Below are 21076 nucleotides of genomic sequence, written 5' to 3' on the forward strand. Positions count from 1 at the left end.
GTTGCTATTTCTTGGGCCGCTCCCGCGGCATATGGAGGTTCCCAGGCTAGGGGTCCAATCGGAGCTGTAGCCACCAGCCTACGCCAGAGCCACAGCAACGCGGGATCCGAGCCGCGTCTGCAACCTACACCACAGCTCACGGCAACGCTGGATCGTTAACCCACTGAGCAAGGGCAGGGACCGAACCCGCAACCTCATGGTTCTTAGTCGGATTCGTTAACCACTGCGCCACGACGGGAACTCCTCTTCTTGCTTTTTAAATCAGCAGGAAGAGGGTGGCTAGTTTGAACTCTTGGGGATGCTAGTGGCCCTGTGTGTTAAGAGAAACCCAGGTGAAGAGGCCCTGAAGAAAAGACCTCAAGGAGAAGCCCAGGGCTCAGGAGTGTCAGGAAACTACGCATATAGGACAGCCACAACTCTGCAGGGAAAATCAGAGCCCAAAAGGTTATTTTCTTCTAAAACAAAGTGATGCAGTTCTATAACTAACAAGCTTTGAGAAAATCTGCTAACAAAAGATTGGGAGCCTTAAGTGCCTCTTTTAACAGAGCCATTATCAAGAGGCAGCCCACTAATTTCTAATAAAATAAACATATATCCAACCTATGACCCAGCAACTCCTAGGTGTACATCCAATAGAAATAAATCAATGTACTCACAAAAGCACATGTAAAAAAGTGTATATGGCTCCTACCATATAGCACAGGGAACTATAACTAATCTCCTGTGATAGGACAAGATGGAAGATAACTTGAGAAAAATAAGGTACATATATATGTATAACCGGGTCACTTTGCTGTGAAGCAGAAATTGGCACAACATTGGAAATCAACTATACTTTAATAAAAAAAATTTTTTTTAGGAGTTCCCATCGTGGATCAGTGGTTAACGAATCCGACTGGGAACCATGAAGTTGCAGGTTCGATCCCTAGCCTCAATCAGTGGGTTAAGGATCCGGCGTTGCCGTGAGCTCTGGTGTAGGTTGCAGGTGCAGCTCGGATCTGGCATGGCTGTGGCTGTAGCTCTGGTGTAGGCCGACAGCTGTAGCTCCGATTAGACCCCTAGCCTCAGAACTTCCATATGCTGCAGCTGTGGCCCTAAGAAAGACAAAAAAAAAAAAAAAAAATTCGTAAACGTCAATAGCTGTTATTCATAACAGCTCAAAGTGATCATCGATGGGGCGAGGGATAAATAAACTGTGGGCCACCCATACAGAGAAATAGTTCTCAGCAATCAAAGAGAGAAAAACTACCAATCCATGTAAAAACGTGGATGGCTCTCAAAAACTTTATATTGGGGGAAAGAAGCCAAACACAGAAGTGCCATGCTGCATGATTTCATATAAGTGAAAGCAATACTAATCTGTGGCGACAGAAATAAGAGCAGGGCTGGCCTCTGAGGTGGAGGTGGGTAGGTGACTGGAAGGGGTCCTTAGAGTATTTTCTGGGGGTAATGGAAATGTTCTGTGTCTTAATCTGGATGTTGGTTACAAGGGTGTATATATATTTGTCAAAATTCATCAAACTGTACTTTTAAGAGCACAGCATTTGTACTTTATGTAAATTAGACCTCAATAAAGAAAAAGTGAAACCACTAAAAGAAAAGAGTGTGTGTGTGTGGGTGGGTGGGGAGGGGAGTTCCAGAGTCTCAGAATCTGAAACTTATTCATGGTTTATGAAAGGCGCTTGCTATGAAAGCTCCCTGTGCCACGGGGACCCTAAAGCATTTTACGGCAGTCGAAAATGACAAAGGGAAAACTGATAGGGCAACCCTGATGGCCAACAAAAAACTGCTTTCCATGGCCCTCTCTTGGGATCTGCATTTTATCATGGCATGTTGCATTTCATTCCCCAGGTTGCTATAGAAAATAGCCTGGCCCTGCTGCAGCTGTGGGGTGACTCCAACGAGGAGACAGGGACCAAGTTCTACCCTGTGGTGGCTCGAGGCTATGCTCAGTGAGCTTCCCACTTCTCTCCATCCTCTGCTCTCTGGCAGAAAGGAGTAGGGCTCCTCTGGTAAGCTACACCTCTCAGCTGGTAACTGAGAGCTGAGAGCATGTGTGGGTCTCTCTGAAGGTAGATAGTGAGCTGCTTTGAGACATGGAGAGCACAAACTCTTGTATGAGATGGTGATTCAAGTGGAAGAACGCTGAGCCAATTTTGGGGAAAGAGGTTGGAATTGGGAATTCATGGCTGGATCCTTAAACTATGGATTGAATTAAGTGGCAGCATAGGTTGAATTATACCCCCCGCTCCGCTGGCTCCCACCAAAAGCAGTTTGAGGTCCTAATCTCCAGTCCTTTAGAGTGTGATCTGCTTGGAAATAGGGTCTTTAAGAGATACAGTTAAGGAGTTCCTGTCATGGCGCAGTGGAAACAAATCCGACTGGGAACCACGAGGTTGAGCGTTTGATCCCTGGCCTTGCTCAGTGGGTTAAAGATCTAGCATTGCCGTGAGCTGCATGAGATGTGGTGTAGGCCGCAGATGTGGCTCAGAACTGGCATTGCTGTGGCTCTGGTGTTGCTGTGGCTGTGGTGTAGGCTGGCAGCTGTAGCTTCGATTAGACCCCTAGCCTGGGAACCTCTGTATGCCGTGGATGTGGCCCTAAAAAGAAAAAAAAAAAAAAGAAAGAAAGAGATGCAGTTAAAAGGAAGTCATATGGGTGGGCCCTAATCCATCATGACTGGTGTCCTTACGAAAAGAGGAAATCTGGGAGTTCCCCAGTGGCTCAGCGGGTTAAGATCCAGCATTGTTACCACTGTGGTTCCTGGTTACAGCTGTGGTTTGGTTTTAGTCCCTGGCCTGGGAACTTCTGCATGCCATGGAGGCAGCAAAAAAAAAAAAAGGTGCAGGGGATGAAATCTGGAATAGACACTCACACACTCACAGAGGGAAGACAATGTGAAGACACACAGGGAGAAGACAGCCATGTGACTGGATTAATGGACCCCCCCAAGCCAAGGGTTGCCAGCCAACACCAGAAGCTAGAAGAGGCAAGGAAGGATTCCTCCTCTAGAGCTGACAGAGAGAGCACGGCCCTGCTGACATGTGGATGTCAGACTTCTGACCTCCAGAAATGTGACACAATACTTGTGGTACACTGTTATCACAGCCCGAGGAAACTAATATAAGGGTAGAAAAGAAAAAAAAGATTTTAAAAAGTAAAAGAAAGGGCAAGAGAGAAGCACCCAAGGGAGAAATGTGAGATATCTCAGCGAAGTTCACTGAATGCCTGTATTTTTCTTTAGGATAGAAGAGTCTCAGAGCACTTCTGAAGCTCCTAATTATATACAGTGCTAAGTCCAAGTATTGCAAAGCCAAAGCACAGCCAGTGCCTCACGAAAGCCTGCCTGTGCTGCATCCATGTCCCACATTTGGAGACAGCAGCATAGAGGATGGGGGCGCCTAGAGACCACTTCAGGTGAGTCCACTTCACAAGTGAGGACAAAGACCAGTATGCAATGGGGGCAACTGAGGACAGCAGTGTTGCAAGTTCTGCTTTCAAAACCAAGTGTTTGGAGAGTTCCCGTCGTGGCGCAGTGGTTAATGAATCCGACTAGGAACCATGAGGTTGCGGGTTCTTCGGTCCCTGCCCTTGCTCAGTGGGTTAACGATCCAGTGTTGCCGTGAGCTGTGGTGTAGGTTGCAGACGCGGCTCGGATCCCGCGTTGCTGTGGCTCTGGTGTAGGCCGGTGGCTACAGCTCCGATTGGACCCCTAGCCTGGGAACCTCCATATGCCGCGGGAGCGGCCCAAGAAATAGCAAAAAGACAAAAAAAAAAACAAAAAAAAAAAAAAAAAAAACCAAGTGTTTGGGCTGAGCCATGGGAAGTTCCCATTCTTTTCCTTTTTTTTTTTTTAAATTTTATTTATTTATTTTTTTGTCTTTTTGCCATTTCTTGGGCCGCTCCCGCGGCATATGGAGGTTCCCAGGCTAGGGGTCGAATCGGAGCTGTAGCTGCCAGCCTACACCAGTGCCACAGCAACTCGGGATCCGAGCCGCGTCTGCGACCTACACCACAGCTCATGGCAACGCCGGATGGTTAATCCACTGAGCAAGGGCAGGGATCAAACCCTCAACCTCATGGTTCCTAGTCGGATTCGTTAACCACTGCGCCACGACGGGAACTCCCCCATTCTTTTCTGATTCAGTAAGACTTTCTGGAGAAAGTCATGTTTAGTGAGGTATTCAAGTGAACAAAAAGGATTATGATGGGGGTGACAGGTGGAGAGTAGCAGTGTTGCTATTTTCTGGCACAGGAAAGGCATTCAGATACGCAGCCCTGGTCCCAAGAGTCAGGAGCAGGGCAAGAAGAAGGTGCTGTGGAGATGAGGGGAGAACAGCCGGCAGGCACCCAGGGAAGACACAATGACTCTCCCAGAAGCCACTACGGCTTTTCCAAAAAGCTGGAAGGATGGCCCAAATGAGACAGCTACAAGGAGGGAGGGGCAGGGATGCCAGGACAGGGATGCTGATGGAGGCCCGGACCACGTGAGAGACCACAGTGGGCCTAAAGATGCTGCAGCAGCCTCCCAAGCCACACCCCATTTTCAGAACCTGAGGAACCAGACCATTCTCAAGACTCTGCTCCTTCTGAAGACGACACCGAGGGAGTATCTTTCTAAAATTATTAAGGACTCTGACATAAACCATTAGAACTGAATTCATTACCTTAGAAATCAACTAACAACGACCCTTTTAACTGACAAACCTATTATCAATGCTTAAGCCCGGCACCAGCATTTCACTTGAGTAAAAGGACCACACGTATATTTTCTATGATTAACGACTGCGAGAGAACATTACATTGATGGGACAGCCTTCTTTTGTGGCATTGTTTTGTGACTGCGTCACAAAGGCTGCTCTTTGGGGATTACTCTTCCAAAGGGGCAGAGCTGCTGTGAGATAGCCCATCCCACTCTCTGCACAAGACTTGCTAATGGCCTGCTAACGGGGCCACCTGATCTGGGGAACCACAAACCATGTCATTGGTTTCACAGCAGGTGTTTCTCCAAACTTAACGACCTTTCCTCTAGTGTAGAAACTCTGCCCTTCTTCCCCTAATACCAAATTTGGATCCATTATAGTGGAGACTGAAACATGCCAGTGACTCGTAAAAAAGCATTTGACAAAGCCCTTTCCATTTGAGATAGGGCAGCAGAAAGAAGTCTTCAGGATTCCTGTCTAGAGACCTAAAGAATTACAAACATCTTTCCTAAACTCAAGATCAAACACTGCAAATGGATTGCCAGCCCATGACCCAGCATATTTTGAGACTGGTGAAGTCCCCAGGGCCCAGCAATGCTTGGAGAAGCTCAGTGGCCCGGGCACCAGGTGTTTCAAAGTTAGACACATTCAATACTTTCCTCCTTCAAAACCCAAGTGTCACTGGATTAAATATACCATTTTATTTGCCGATATCAATTTCACTCTCTGCAAATGGCTCTGGGTTATCCTTCAGAAGCTTTTATGCATCAGGCCGTGAGATTTATGTAGCATTTACTATCTTCAGATGTATTTAGTACCAGGCAGAGACTCATTAGCGCTTGCTCTCTGCCTTCCTCGCTTAACCCAGAGGGAACACAGGGAAGCAGTTGGCAAAACACATTTTAGGCCTGAGAGGAAAGCCAAGGAGTCATAACAACTTCTCCGAGAGAGGCTGGGTGACTTGATCAACCTGGTGCCAAAGCCTCAACTGCACCCTGGGCTGGTTTGACCTCAGGTGAGGGCAACCGTTCCATGGTCCCGGCCATCGGCAATTTTCCCCATGCAGACAGAGGTGTCAACTGTGTGTTTAAATTTTGTTAAGACTTCTATTTAGGTTCGGAAATCAGAACAGGGCTGGAAAAACCTCTTGTGCATACCTGATCCTGAGCTAAGCATGGCCCCTCCATAGATGTCCAAAGCCAGCTGAGAATAGGCAAAGCCGAAAACAGTGATGGTCAGGCCGGTCAGCAGGGCCAGTTTCAGTAGGGACTCCAAAACCGCGGCAGCCACAGCAACATCCTCCTGGGGCCGGAGAAGAGGGAAGGAAGTGGGATGAATCATGAGCTAAAGAAAAACTTCACATCTGGCCTTCTCCCTGGGTTGGTTTCTATGTCAATTAGTAAATGGAGGGAAAAAAGACAATGTGTGCCTTCTTAGGCAGTGCAGGGGAGGGTTCATGCTTAACTCATCTAGGATAAACTATTTCAAATGTTGCCTAGGACACTCACTTTCCCCTCTGACATTTATTCTTTTTTTATTTTTTTTGTCTTTTGTCTTTTTGGGGCCACACCCACGGCATATGGAGGTTCCCAGGCTAAGGGTCTAATTGGAGCACAGCTGTCGACCTACGCCACAGCCACAGAGGATTCGAGCTGCATCTGTGATGTACACCACAGCTCATGGCAACGCCAGATCCTTAACCCACTGAGCAAGGCCAGGGATCGAACCTGCGTTCATGGATGCTAGTTGGGTTCGTTAACCACTGAGCCACGATGGGAACTTCTCCAATTCTTAAATGGACAAGTTTTTACAGCACTAACCTGCTCTGCTGGAATGCTTTTTCTGACAAACAACTCTAAATCTTCATGTTCCTGAAATCTACCCTTGGGAAAACATTCCTAAATCAGACTGAAAACCAGATTAGCTCATTTTGAGATATTGTGCATAAGCTCTATTTTGCAAAATGTCTTCTAAGATATGTAAGAGGCTGACTTGGCTTGCTTTTAATTCTAAAATAAGTCAGACATTTTCAGTGGTTCTAGAAAATGGGAAGTTTCTACAACCAAATACTTCTGGATTGAAATCTCTTCTGCTTTTACCAGCTGGAGTATGTAGATTCTCAGAATGCAGCGCTAGGTATTTTAGTCTTTAAGAAGCTGAAACAACCAGTGTGGTGAGTGAAACTAACTGACTGCGTGCTTTCCTCCCCATGCCCCCGGTTAGCCTTGCTCCAGTCTCCACATCCTGTGGCTCACCTTTGGTTCTTGACAATCTGAGGATGGGGAAGACAACCTCATTCTTACAATGAAAACTAGACATGGGAGGGGGTATACGCTGCACTGGGGACAGCTGTGGAGTGTTCTGAGAGGGCTGGGACAAGAAAAAGGTCACAAAGAAGACAAACGGGTGAAAAGGAAGGGCCAGCTGGGGGGGAAGGGAGAAGCTGTGAAAGAAGAGAGCTTGAGGTCCTGCCATCAGTCAGAATGTGACAGAAGAATGAAAACCGGAGGGAAATTTCAGATCAAAGAGAAAGCAACAGATGGCTCCACATTTCTGTCAGTTTCTCCTGCAGAGAGACAGAGAATTCACTTGAGAGACGGTGACATGAGAACCAAGACTACCTGCTTCTGAAGTGTGGCATCCTTTTCTCTCTCCAGCACCTTAGCAAAGAATATGTAGAAACTCTCCTCTATTGGCTGGAAAATTAATCTGGCCACAAGGGAGCCAAGATTATTCACTATATCATACACCCCTAAAAAACAAAAAGGAAGCAAGAACAAACTTACTGATTTTTCTATTTGAAATTTTTATGGCACTATTAAATGTTTTTTTCCTAATTTAAATTTTTAAATTAAACTTTCGAGGTAATTATAGATTCACATGGAATTGTAAGAAATAAAAGCGATCTGGAGTTCTCGTTGTGGTACAACAGAAATGAATCCAACTAGGAACCATGAGGTTGCAGGTTCGTTTCCTGGCCTTGCTCAGTGGGTTAAGGATCCAGCGTTGCTGTCACAAATTAGGCTCAGATCCCATGTTGCTGTGGCTGTGGCTGTGGCCAGCTGCTGTAGCTCCAATTAGACCCCTAGCCTGGGAACTTCCATATGCTACGAGTGTGGCCCTGAAAAGCAAAAAAAAAAAAAAAAAAGAGAGAGAGAGAGAGAGAGAGAGATAGAGAGAGAGAGATCCATGTACCCTTCACCCAGTCTCCCCAAACAGTAAATTCTTGCAAAACCATAATACAATATCACAACATGGCAACTGACATGAATACAGTCCAGACACAGAACATTTCCATCACCGGCACTTCTTAAATAAAAGTCATTATTGCCAAGTTGATTTTTTTCCTATTTTTATTTCCACATTTCCACTATTTTGTGTTGTATCCAAAAATAAATATGAAAAAAAAAAACAGAACTGAGACCTATCTAGCCAAACAAACATGAGGCAAATCTTTATGAATGCGATGAACTCCGTTTTCCCTTAGCACCACATGAGCCCCCAAATGAACACCAGAGCTCTGCAAAAAGCAGGGTAAGGGCAGGGGACCCCAACAGACAACTTGCCACCCAAGTCACATGAAAAGGGAGAGTGTAGTTACAAAGACCTACAATTTTCAATCTTCAGGATTCACTTTTTTTTTTTCTTTTGTCTTTTTAGGGCCACACCTGCAGCATATGGAAGTTCGGAGGCTACGGGTCGAATCGGAGCTGCAGCTGCCAGCCTATGCCACAGCCACAGCAACACCAGATCCAAGCCTTATACCATAGCTCACAGCAATGCTGGATCTTAAACCCACTGATTGAGGCCAGGGATCAAACCCACATCCTCATGGATACTAGTAGGGTTCATTATTGCTAAGCCATTACTGGAACTCCCAGGATTCATTTTTTTTAACTTCATTTTACATAATCTTCAAGTTTGTTTGTTCATTGAATGTATCAAGCTGCAGAGAAAAATATTAGAAAGTGTCTACTAATAGTTTGTCTTTAATTAAAACACTACAGAATCTCATCTTACCCTGATCGCCAAAATTTAACACGTTCAAAAATGTCATCACATATCGCTCTCCTATAAATGGAAAAGCAAAATAATTAGCATTTCAAATACATAGTATTTTCTTGTTTTGTTTTCTCTTATCATCACTCAACTCTTCTAGTTGGCGAACACTCTCAAAGGAGGAAATTTGAATAATCAGTTACAGACATGTTTCTTGTCCTAATGCTGACTTCAAATAATCTCAAAATAATAACAATTTGGAGGAGTTCCCGTCAAGGCGCAGTGGTTAACGAATCCGACTAGGAACCAGGAGGTTGCGGGTTTGGTCCCTGCCCTTGCTCAGTGGGTTAACGATCTGGCATTGCCGTGAGCTGTGGTGTAGGTTGCAGACGCGGCTCGGATCCCGAGTTGCTGTGGCTCTGGCGTAGGCCGGTGGCTACAGCTCCGATTCAACCCCTAGCCTGGGAACCTCCATATGCTGCGGGAGCGGCCCAAGAAATAGCAACAACAACAACAACAACAACAAAAAAAAGACAAAAAAAAACAACAAAAAAAACAAAAAAAACAATTTGGAAAGTGCTGGTGGCTTTATTGATAGTAAATTTCAATTCAAAATTCAAAGTTAAATTAAAAACAAAAATTAATAAAACCGTCGATAAGTTTTTTAAAAGTATGTGGAGTTACAAAAACGTTAATAGTGAAAATGATTATCTCAAGTTTTCAAGGAGGTCAGATAATCTGAGGGTAAATTCTGTGAAATGAAAGGTCCATGATTAAGTGCACAGACTCATCAAGTTTCCTGTTTTTGTTTCGTTTTGTTTTCAGGGCCATATATGTGGTATATGGAGTTTCCCAGGCGAGGGGTCGAATTGGAGCTGCAGCAGATGGCTTACACCACAGACACAGCTGATTTAACACTAGATCTGAGCTGCATCTGTGACCTACACCACAGCCCAACTGTGACCTTAACCAACTGAGTGAGGCCAGGGATCGAACCTACATCCTCATGGATACTAGTCAGATTCGTTTCCTCTGAGCCACGAGAGGAACTCCAAATTTCCTCTCTGGATGGAGAAAGTTCTGTGGAGGCTGGCAAGGCTCTGGAGCCCAAGTTCATAATTCATGATTAAAATGTAAGACAATCTAATAACTTTTTTTTTAAAACCTAATGCCTTTAAGGTGAAGACATCAACCCAGAGCCCTACTCCCCACCCCAGCTTCCATGAATGTTCTTATTATCCATGAGTGGATAGCACTGACCGCTATGGAGGCCAAGCACCGCCTGCAGCCCTGAAGAGCAAATTCTCACCTCCTTGCACCTTGCCAGAAAGCAAAATTAAGATGAGAAGCAATGGTATTTCCTTCAAGTCCCTCTGTGGTCCTTGCCTCCCTACAATCTCCCAACTACTGCATTTGTGGCAGGGACCTTTGCAGGTCCTCCTAGGCACCAGCCCACAGGACTGCACTAGCTCCCATCAATTTTTCTGCTCTCCTCTGATCCAACCTCACCTCTAACAGTTATAGCTTTTGTAAATAGAGATCTTAAGTCCATCCTGGCCTTTTCACCTTGAAATGGCTCTGTAGCATTTGCAAAAAGTCCAAGTGCCTTGAGGCCCCAAGTGCTTTTGAGGTCTTTTATAAACTGCACCCCACGCCACCTTTTCTGGCCTCCGTTCACCAACCCCACCCCTACCTCCCACCATCACATTGTCATCCACTGATACACCCTACAGAGAGGTTTTAGCCCTCCAGTGCTCTAAATCAGGCTGGGCCAGTACTCCCAGTCTCAGCTATTGATATTCTCACCTCCTGCAATGGCTTTTCCACAGGGACCTCCTTGGGTTCTGACACAACTGGCCTCTCCCTCCTGCGTTCTGTGAGCTCCCTGAGGGCAGGAACCATGTCATCTCCATGTTCCCTGGCTGCCTAGCAGAGCTCCAGGAAATGAGCAAGCACTCAAGAGATGTCAAATAGCTGACGTTTTCAAGTATAGCTCCCACAACCCTGTGTTAGAGTTAACCACTAAAATGCCTGAATCTCTGAGGAGAATGAGTTCCTTGAGGATGTGGCCTGGTCCTCGTTCATCTATGTATTCTCAGCATAGTGTCCAGGGAATGTGGGAGCAGAAGGTAACAGTGTGTGTGTGTATATATGTATACATATGTATACACACATATTTTTGCTATGACAATAAATGATTTCAACTTTTCTAGAGCTGTAGTTTTAGATAAAAAATAATCTAGTTTTCAGGAGTTCCTGTTGTGGCTCAGTGGGTTAAGAACCTGACATAGTGTCTGTTAGGATGCGGGTTCGATTCCTGGCCTCGCTCAGTGGGTTAAGGATCCGGCATTGTCTCAAGCTATGGGGTAGGTTGCAGATGCCTCTTGGATTCAGTGTAGCTGTGGGGGTGGTATAAGCTGGCAGCTGCAGCTCTAATTCAACCCCTACCCCTAGCCCGGGAACTTCCATATGTGGTAGGTGCAGCCAAAAAAAAAAAAAAAAGAATCTAGGCTTCCTCATCAAGCCCCTTCCTTATTTCACATCCAGGCCAGAATGGCCCAACCATGGAGCAGACCCAGCTGGGGAGGCTCAAGTGTGTGGCACACCTGCCACTGCAAACAGACATTTAGCCACTGCAGTTCAGACAACCAACTCAGGAGCGACTCTGAACAGGATCCATTTTTCAACTCATTCAAACTGCCCTTTGAACTTCAGGAGGGAAAAAAGTGTATTTAAACAACTACCCTTCCCTAAACTCCCTCCCTTTATCTGCCTGGTCTAATAATAATGTGAACTATAACAATATACAACTTCACTATAGTTACCTTTCTTTATCAACAAACACTTGCTGAACCGATATCGTGTGCCAGCCCCAGCAGGGTGCCTGGGAGACAGTGGGGAATTGCACACTCCCTACTCTCAAGAAACTTAAAGCACCTTCATTCAGCTCTCCAAAGCCTTGTGACCCTTAGTTCCTCCAGAAGTCCCGTGAACAGTCTCACTTTCATAATGCCAATGATGTGGGCGCAAGGCTAGAAACATGCATTCTTAAAGCTCAGAGAGCACTCAATGCCTGCTGGTCCTCATCCTTAACTCACAGATAAGAAAAGTGAGGCCTGGGGGGAGTTACTTCCCTTTGGAAGTATAATGAATGGAGAAGGCAGAAAAGGAGTTCCCGCTGTGGTGCAATGGGATCAGCAGTGTCTCTGTAGCACCAGGACGTAGGTTTAATCCCTGGCTCAGCACAGTGGGTTAAAGGATCAGGCACTGCAGCAACTGCTGCATGGGTCCAAAGAGCAGCATGGATCTGATCCCTGGGCTGGAAACTCCTCCGTATGTGAGGCAAAAAAAAGAAAAAAAAAAAAAAAAAAAAAAGAAGGTGGGAAAAAGAAAAACAGTAAAATAATGATGGTTGTATTACAATGCTAGAATTACAGGAAATTTTTTCCTACTTTCCAAAATTTTGTAATTGGATTATACTATTTTCATAGTTAAAAGATAAATTTGGAAAGGATTTAAAAATATGCTCAGTAATCAATATATAGATGTATAGACATATACAATTTATATATAGAGAGAAACTATGACGTTTGGCAGTTTATAGCTGTCTCCAATTTCATCCTGTGAATTAAAGCCTGGTGTAAATAAATCAATACATATCACAGAAAAACTAGATGGACTTTCACTTCTTGATGGCCCTCTGCATTAAGAGCTCTGTCAGTGCTGAACTGGAAAGCTTTGAGAAGCTGGAAGGCTGACCAAACTATTCCATGGGGAATCACATTGTTTAAGAAAATAAAATGGGAGTTCCCACTGTGGATTAAAAAGCTGGCTGCAGCAGCTTGGGTCACTGAAGAGGCGTGGGTTCAATCCCTGACCTGGGAACTTCCACATGCCATGGGGTGTGGTCAAAATAAATAAATTTTAATATAAAGTAAAATAAAATAAATAAAACAAAAGAAAAATGATGAAAACCCGATTCTTTTTCTTTCTTTCTTTCTTTTTTTTTTTTTTTTTTGCCATGCCCGAGAGATGTGGAAGTTCCTGGGTCAGGGATCAAATCTGCACCAAAGCAGTGACCTGGGCCACTACAGTGACAATACCGGATCCTTAACCTGATGTGCCATGGGAATTCTGAAATTCCAGGTTCTTTAAAAAGTTCAAAGAAAGAAGAAAGTGTATACAAAGTTAGGATAATAAGAGTATAGATAGTTTTCTATATATTCCAAACCTTCTATAATTGATAGAATACTTATATAACACATTTTAAAAATAATATAACATGAGATTCTGGAGTTAGAGTCAAATTAAGTTGGTTCCTCATTTCTGTAGCTGTCCCACAGAAGTTATGTAACCTTACTGACCCTGTTTCCTCATCCATAATAAATGGGGATGATATCTTTTTTTTTTTTTGGCCGTGCCCATGGCATGTGGAAATTTCCAGGCCACGGATCGAACCCGTGTCATAGCAGTGACCCAAGTTGCTGCAGTGACAAGGCCAGTTAACCCACTGTGCCACAAGAGAATTCCAGCACAATATGTTCCTTACAAGGCTGTGGAGAGATTTAAATTAGACAATTTAGGAGTTCCCATTGTGGTGCAGGGAAACGAATCAGACAGGTATTCATGAGGATGTGGGTTTGATCCCTGGCCTTGCTCAGTGGGTTAAGGATCTGGCGTTGCTGTCAGCTGTGGCATAGGTTGCAGACGTGGCTCAGATCCCACATTGTTGTGGCTGCGGCGTAGGCCAGTGGCTATAGCGCTGATTCAACCCCTAGCATGGGAACTTCCATTTGTCTCGGGTGCGGCCCTAAAAAGCAAATAAACAAACAAACAAAGGCAACTTATGTATCAAACTAAGTAAGTTTCCGTCTACTTATTTAAAAGTTTGTAGTTCTGAGTGTCCTCTGCTCTGGGGGGGGCTCTAGACAGTGTGGTCTGAATCCCCTGGTTTAGACTATGGTTTCCTGACTGCTCAGAGCAACCTCTGACTTACCTTCTGTCAAAATCTGTTTCAAGAAAGACTGTTTGAAAAAACTCCAAGTCAATTTAGCCTCTTCCCAATTTACAAAAGCCTAGAAGAAAGAACAAAACAAAAACTCCCAGGTATTGCAAGTCTAAGAAGACAATCATGCTACATGAGAGGCCAACTCAGTTTGGTCCCTAAATCCCAATTTGGACAGTCCCCGCTAGTTTTTCATTTACTGCTAAGCTGAGCACACAGAAGGCATCCAATAAATACTGGCAAAGAATTTCCATTTCTAAACATGAAGACAGAGTCTCTAGGTGGAAGAGACTCCCTATAAGGGGCCTGCACAAGATTCATTCCCTGAGACCCCCTACAGAATTATGCTGTCCCCTTGCTGCTGCCCAGAGTAAGCTGACCACATCGAACACACACAGCGCAGTTCTTTCTTTAAAAAAAAAAAGATGTCTGAAGCATTCCCTGCTGCAGGGCAAATTCTGCTCAATGAATTTCATATCTTAATGCTCTGTTTAGCCATCCAGGGTCCCTTTTCACAAAGTATATGAGCTGTGCTCATTTATTTCATAAGAAAGTAAGGCTATCCAGGTCAGTTAAACCACACAGAATTGGATGTGGTTGGACAGAAGAAAGAAAGAAAACAAAATAAAAATTCTGATATGGTTCTTCTAAAACTCCCAGGGGGAGTACCAACTCCCCATTTCCTAAGGACAAGGAGAGTAAGAAGGAAGCAAATGCTTAGGAAGGGCAGAGGTCACACTGTAAGAGACAGGTGGCCTCAAAGCCAGAGAGCTGACTAAAATGCAGGAGTAGGGCAGCTAGCTGGACATGACTGCTTTTCTACTTCCTCCCCAGCTCCTTCTAGGAGCCACTCCTCGATCATGAAGGCATCCTGGGATTCCAGAATATTCAGTTTAGGTGTTAGTTTTTGTTTTTTTGTTTTTTGGTTTTTTTTTTTTGCTTTTTGCTTTTTAGGGCCACACTCACGGCATACAGAGGTTCCCAGGCTAGGGGGCGAATCAGAGCTGCAGCTGCTGGCCTACACCACAGCCACAGCAACATCAGATCCCAGCTGCATCTGCGACCTATACCACTGCTCACAGCAACGCCAGATCCTTAACCCACTGAGAGCGAGGCCAGGGATCGAACCCGCAACCTCACGTTTCCTGGTCAGGTTCATTAACCGCTGAGCCACAAAGGGAACTCCAGGTGTTAGGTTCTTAATCTCAGGATACTTGCATTTTGAAATATTCTTATTAACTCAGTGATGACTTTTGAAAGATGTGATTTCAGGGGGTTCTTTAGGAGGAAAGAATGAATCACTGGGCCAAGCTCATCCCACCTCTCCAAAAGGTCGACTTTACCTATGGAAGGTGGTCCAAGGCCAGGCCTGGAACCTGTCCTAGTCACATGGGCCCCTGCTCTTGGCCCAAAGCCCATCTGTTCAGAGCAATGCTATTCAGTAGAAATATAATCAGGCCACATACATAATTTTAAATTTTCTAGCAGCCTACAATGAACAGTAAAAAGAAACAGGTAAAATTAATTTAATTTAATTTTTTCTTCTTTTTTGCCATTTCTTGGGCCGCTCCTGGGGCACATGGAAGTTCCCAGGTTAGGGGTCGAATCGGAGCTATAGCCGCCCAGCCTATGACAGAGTCATAGCAATGTGGGATCCGAGCCGCATCTGCAACCTACACCACAGCTCACAGCAACGCTGGATCCTTAACCCACTGAGCAAGGCCAGGGATCGAACCTGCAACCTCATGGTTCCTAGTCGGATTCGTTAACCACTGAGCCACGACGGGAACTTCGGGTAACATTAATTTTAATATACTTGATTTAACCTCAAATATTATCATTGTAACATGAAAAGAAATACTGGAAGAATTTCACATTCTTTTTCTTTTTTTTTTTTTTTGTCTTTTTTGTCTTTTTGTTATTGTTGTTGTTGTTATTGTTGCTATTTCTTGGGCCGCTCCCGCGGCATATGGAGGTTCCCAGGCTAGGGGTCGAATCGGAGCTGTAGCCACCGGCCTACGCCAGAGCCACAGCAACGCGGGATCCGAGCCGCATCTGCAACCTACACCACAGCTCACGGCAATGCCAGATCGTTAACCCACTGAGCAAGGGCAGGGACCGAACCCGCAACCTCATGGTTCCTAGTCGGATTCATTAACCACTGCGCCACGACGGGAACTCCCCACATTATTTTTCTATATTAATTCTTTGAAATCCTGTGTGTATTGAGTGCACTTACAGCTCATCTCAATTCCAAATGCTCTGTAGCCACATGTGGCTGGTGTGTACCGTTTAGGACAGGGCAAGTCTAGAGTACCCTTGAAAGCAAGGGTCGTTTCCAGTCCCCAAATCTTCTCACCCCTTGGTTTCAGAACCTTTCTGCCAGATTTGGAGGAAAGTTCTGAACCTTCTTCCCAAACCACACTGCCTTCAACACATCACTGGACCTGGAGCCGATGCCGGGGGTAGCTCTAGTCCAGGAGCAAATTTTCCCCAGTCAGAAGGAAACTGGACATTTCCTTTTTCCAGAACAAAGAGCGCTGGACCTCCCTACACCACTAGGGGGCACTGTGAACCATATCATCCTCATACACTGATCCTGCCCATAGCTGGCTTTGGGGGGAGCCAGAACACAGCATCTTCCCTCTCTCACACTGCCCGTTCCATGCCAGGTGGTCCTCTGAGGGGTGGGGTAGGTCTGAAAAGTAACCATGCTCTTTCTAAAGGAAATGAACAGTTATGGTGGGCCAACAAGGCTGTTGTGAAGCCTACATGCCAGTAGGTTGTGAACTGGTTTGGAAATGTGACCGAGCTCCTTAAAAAAAAAAAAAAAGTTCTCTAGGAGAATGAAATCATGACAGGATATCTGATCTGAAAGCTCATACTTGAGCATTCCTTTCTCCTAGTGCCTCCAATTTAATCAGACCCATGGTTTGGAAGGAATGGCCACCCTGCTCACTAACTCCAAAATGCTCAATAAGGACATAAGAGGTAGGAAGTCTGACAGGAGGCTGGGTTTCTTCTCAGAGGCATCTGCTAAGTGCTAGAAAATGAAACACATTCTTTGGGCTTTTACTGTTCTGAATGGATCTGTCATTTGGAAAGGTCAAAAGACGCTGTCTCTTCCACAAGAGCTAAGTTGGTACTGCTGAGCTGGTCTACATGGCTGTGAATTTCTTCAGGATCCCCTGATGCACAAGCCATTCCACTACCTTCCTGTACTGATGGAGAAACTGAGGTATGGATGGGGAAAGGGGATGGGCAGTACCTCTGGAGAAGGTCTGGAACTGGAGCTCAGGGGCTCACTGTGCTTTAACCTGAATCACTCGTTCACTTCCTAAATGCTTCTGACCCAGAGTGGTCCAACCAGATGCATATTTACCACATTGATGAGAGTCACTGGGGCCACGGTCTTGCCCCCTGCTCTCCCATCACCACCACACCCTAAGCGGTGCTCCTTCCTCTCCCTCTCACTCCAGAGCTGTCGATTGCCCTGGCTTTGTCCACGGTCCCATTTTCACCCACCAGCCCACTGTCCTCATCACCATGGTACTGCCTCCTTGTGCTCTTCCTCACTTCTAACCTTTTCTAACCTTTTCCAGCCTCCTTGTGGTAGGGTTCAGGCTTTCGAGTCCAGCACAGAGACAGGGGATCGAACTACAGCTCCTCATTTACAGAGTGTGAAGGACATGGTCAAGACACTTAATTTTGCTAAGCTTCAGTTTTCTCAACTGCAAAATGGGATAAGAAGTCCTACCTCCTGAAGCTGGTATAAGGACTGAATGAGACAAAATGAGACATGATAAATCTGTAGCAGATGGGAAGCTCCTCAACACAAGCAGTTAGATCATGGTACTGTTCAAAAACCTTTCATTAGGCTCCACTGCCCTTGAATTACACTCCACAGCACTGAGAACATCATTACTTGGCTGTAGCTCAGCAGCCCAAATAACCTCCTTCCCCTTTTGTTTCTTCACTTCTCCCCTGCCCAAACGTCCAGCCACCTTAAGTGTCCAGTCACCACTGCAATCCCAAGTCCAACACAGTGAAGGGCATATAACAGGGCCTAAGCAAATGCTCTTCCTTCTCACAGCCACAAATGCTCATTTCCATCCCATGTACACATTCACCTCCACCCACTCATGTGTCAAGGCCTGGCTCAGAAGCAGTTCCCTCCAGGAGTTCCTGCCATGGTACAGTGGAAACGAATCCAACTAGGAACGATGAGGTTGCATGTTTGATCCCTGGCCTTGCTCAGTGGGTTAAGGATCCAGTGTTGCCGTGAGCTGTGGTGTAGGTCGCAGAGGCAGCTTGGATCTGGTGTTGCTGTGACTATGGTGTAGGTCAGAAGCTACAGCTCTGTTCAGACCCCTAGCCTGGGAACCTCCATATGTAGTGGGTGGAGCCCTAAAAAAAAGACCAAAAAAAAAAAAAGGCAGCTACCTCCAGGAAGCCTTCCTTGATACTCATAGATGGAATTCATCAGTTCTTTCTCCATGCTTCCATCTTGCTAACACTAGGCACACAGTGTAGTGAGCAGAGCACACAACTTCTCTTGCCATCATGCTGCCAGTTCTGAGAGCAGGGACCCTATGCGGGGAACCTTGTACAGTGTTTCACACAGCATACTGCTTAATGCATGCTTGCTGTGTTAAATTCCTTGGCTTTGCTTGAATACGTGCCCATCTCTCATATTAAATCACTCAAAAATGTAAAAGGATAGAAAAGATATAAAAGGCAGCCATTATTTGAGGTGTCATTATTTTAAAGCTAAAGAAGTATCTTTAAAGAAAATGGAATTCTACAAGAGGTGAAAAGAAATCTCCCAAACCGGTCAAGTTAATTTTGAATGGAATTGTTTCACCAGTTTTGTATGAGGGAGTCCCCAATGCAGAAAGCTACTCTGAAGAGGCAAGAAGGCACATTGATGGTATAGTCATCCACTGCATTCAGATTTGCCTCATTTCTTTTCTTTTTTTAAAAAAAAATGAACTTGAATTATGAATTGTTCTACCTGGAACCTTCCAATCTTTAAGTAAATAATTATTTGGGGACAATAAGCCAATTTCTTTTGGAAGACTTCATAGCATAGAGGTTAAACACAAAAACTGAGGTTATTCGGCAGACAGAAGTTAAAGAGAAATGAGTCCAAAGCCAGCTGTATGATTCAGGGTTAGCCACAACTCCTCTGAACCTCAGTTTTCTCATCTGTAAAATGGGAGGCAATAGTGTTTATCTTAAAGGGTTATTATAAGGATTAAGGACAGAAGTTCAAGTAAACTTCTTAGCCTAATGCCAGGCACGGAATAAGCATGCAGTCAATGAAATTTATTATAAATGGCTCTTTGTCAGAGTTCAGACACCTCCCCAGAATCCTATAAGTCTTCAGAGGTTCAGGCTGTTCTACAGACTAACAATCTCACCTTAAAAATGAGGACCCTGAGGTCTGGTAAGAGTCCTGCAGGCTTCTGATCTGTATCTACTGCCTCCAAATGCAAAGGAAGCTCCCTGAGGCATGGCAGCCACCTTCCTACGTGTCTGACCCAGAGAGCACCCAGCAGGGGCTGCACTCTGTCAGCAGGAACTGTGAAACTGTGTGTGACATATACACTCACCCTTCTCATGGTTGAGGCTTCTGCCCTGACAATATGAGCATGGGAACTCTTGGGACAGATGGCCAGATTAACCAGCTCAGCTCTCACCAATGCAGGCAGTGTCTGCCTGGCTAGGATGCTCTTAGAGCAGCAGTGAGATGGTGCTGATGGTATGAGCTGTCACTTATGGATGGCCACTTGTAAGTGCTAAGCACGTTACATGTCCCATCTCATCTGACTCCACAACCACCTTCGGAGGGGGTACTCTTATGATGCCCATTTGACAGATAAGGAAATTGAAGGTCAGAGTTCTGATCCCATCAGGGGGTTAAAGTCACACTTGTCAGACTCTTCCTTACCCTCTCTTTGCCTGTACTTTTTTTTTAAGGCTATACCTGCAGCATATAGAAGTTCCCAGGGTAGGGGTCAAATCAGAGCTACAACTGCTGGCCTATGCCACAGCCATAACAATACCGGATCCAAGCCACATCTGCAACCTACAGCACAGCTTGCAGCAACACTGGATCCTTACTTAACCCACTGAGACCAGGGATTGAACCCGCATCCTCAGTGAGACAGCATTGGGTTCTTAACCTGCTGAGCTACAATGGGAACTCCTCTTTATATTAATGGCCCAAATGCTCCTTTCCAAAATACTGCTAGGGTGCAGGCACTGGCCCAGTATGAAAAGCTGGCCAGGCTTGGTACAGGTGGGCCTGGGAGCGCTGGGGCTTTTCTGCACTCTCAGACCTGCTCTGTGGGCAAGGGGCAGAAGCTCCAGGCAAGAGAAGTGATCTAGAGTCCTCATCCTCTAAGCCTGCAGATAAGGCACCACGGTAACCAAAAACTGTCATGGTGATTTAGGCTAAAAGTAAGATTGAGTGGATCAGAGTAGAGAGCTCTCATCTAACAAATAAGAACATATCTGGCTTTGTTACATATTATCTAGTTTTTCTTGAAAAGTTGTATAACAAGATTCTTTAAGTTCTGAGACCTAAGTCCCCAAAACCGCATTTTCAAGTAACCACAAGAGATGTAAGGAGAAGTCCAGTCAAAGCCCTTACTCCAGGAGTTCCTGTTGTGGTGCAGCAGAAACGAATCTGACTAGGAACCATGAAGTTGCAGGTTTGATCCCTGGCCCTGCTCAGTGGGTTAAGGATCTGGAGTTGCCGTGAGCTGTGGTGTAGGTCACAGACATAGCTGGGTCCCGAACTGCTGTGGCTGTGGTGTAGGCCGATAGCTATAGCTCCGATTGGACCCCTAGCCAGGGAACCTCCATATGCCGCAGGTGCAGCCCTAAAAAGCAAAAAAAAAAAAAAAAAAAAAAAAAAAAGCCCTACTCCAACTAAGTGCACCACATCCAGCGAGCAAACAAGCACAAGAAAAAGGGAAAGTGGGTCAGCCAGATGGAGCAGGTCAGAGCAGCTGTACAGAGGCAGTGTGGTGCAGCTCCTGGGCTGGAGACACCAGCACTGACCCCACCAGAGTCAGGAGATAAAAGTCAAATGGACAGAGAGTTGAAGGGTAGAGTAGAAAATTATGTCTCACTCCCATGCATCGTCCTCTGGAATCCACAATGATCTCTGTGGGGAAGCAGGTATCCCAAGACACCAGCTGACACTAGACGAAGGAACTCTACAGGGGCCATCCCTGCTCTGTCAGCACTGTGGACTGTCTGTGCCAGGGGTCAGTCCCGGGAGAAACCAAGAGTCACAGCTGAACAGAGAGAGTGAGCATAGTGGTTAAAGCCTGTGCTCTGCTGGAATTCAAGCCAT

At 45.4% G+C, this 21076-nt stretch overlaps 1 protein-coding gene across 35 annotated transcripts in view; it reads right to left on the reverse strand.

Moving 5' to 3' along the window:
- Positions 1-21076, reverse strand: part of RFT1 (RFT1 homolog) — a 60781-nt gene that overhangs the window by 22024 nt on the left and 17681 nt on the right. For 17 of the 35 annotated variants that reach the window (XR_002337566.2, XR_014823222.1, XR_014823229.1 and 14 more), the window contains 4 exons: positions 13699-13777; positions 8724-8774; positions 7325-7455; positions 5861-6005 (listed from right to left, as the gene is read on the reverse strand). Coding sequence is in view for 7 of the 35 variants with exons in the window: in XM_021068956.2 (XP_020924615.2) it covers positions 5861-6005; positions 7325-7455; positions 8724-8774; positions 13699-13777 (406 nt within the window). In the remaining 28 variants the exon portion in view is untranslated. Of the gene's footprint in view, positions 1-5860; positions 6006-7324; positions 7456-8723; positions 8775-9962; positions 10022-10508; positions 10588-13698; positions 13778-21076 lie in introns of those variants that run through there. The other 18 variants (XR_014823237.1, XR_014823239.1, XR_014823242.1 and 15 more) reach the window with 4 other exon arrangements.

The sequence above is a fragment of the Sus scrofa genome, chromosome 13, assembly GCF_054392235.1.
Source record: "Sus scrofa isolate SSC_HxYL_T2T_F1_AM1 chromosome 13, Sscrofa_HxYL_maternal_Yorkshire_Landrace_v2.0, whole genome shotgun sequence".
Lineage (NCBI taxonomy): Eukaryota > Metazoa > Chordata > Mammalia > Artiodactyla > Suidae > Sus > Sus scrofa.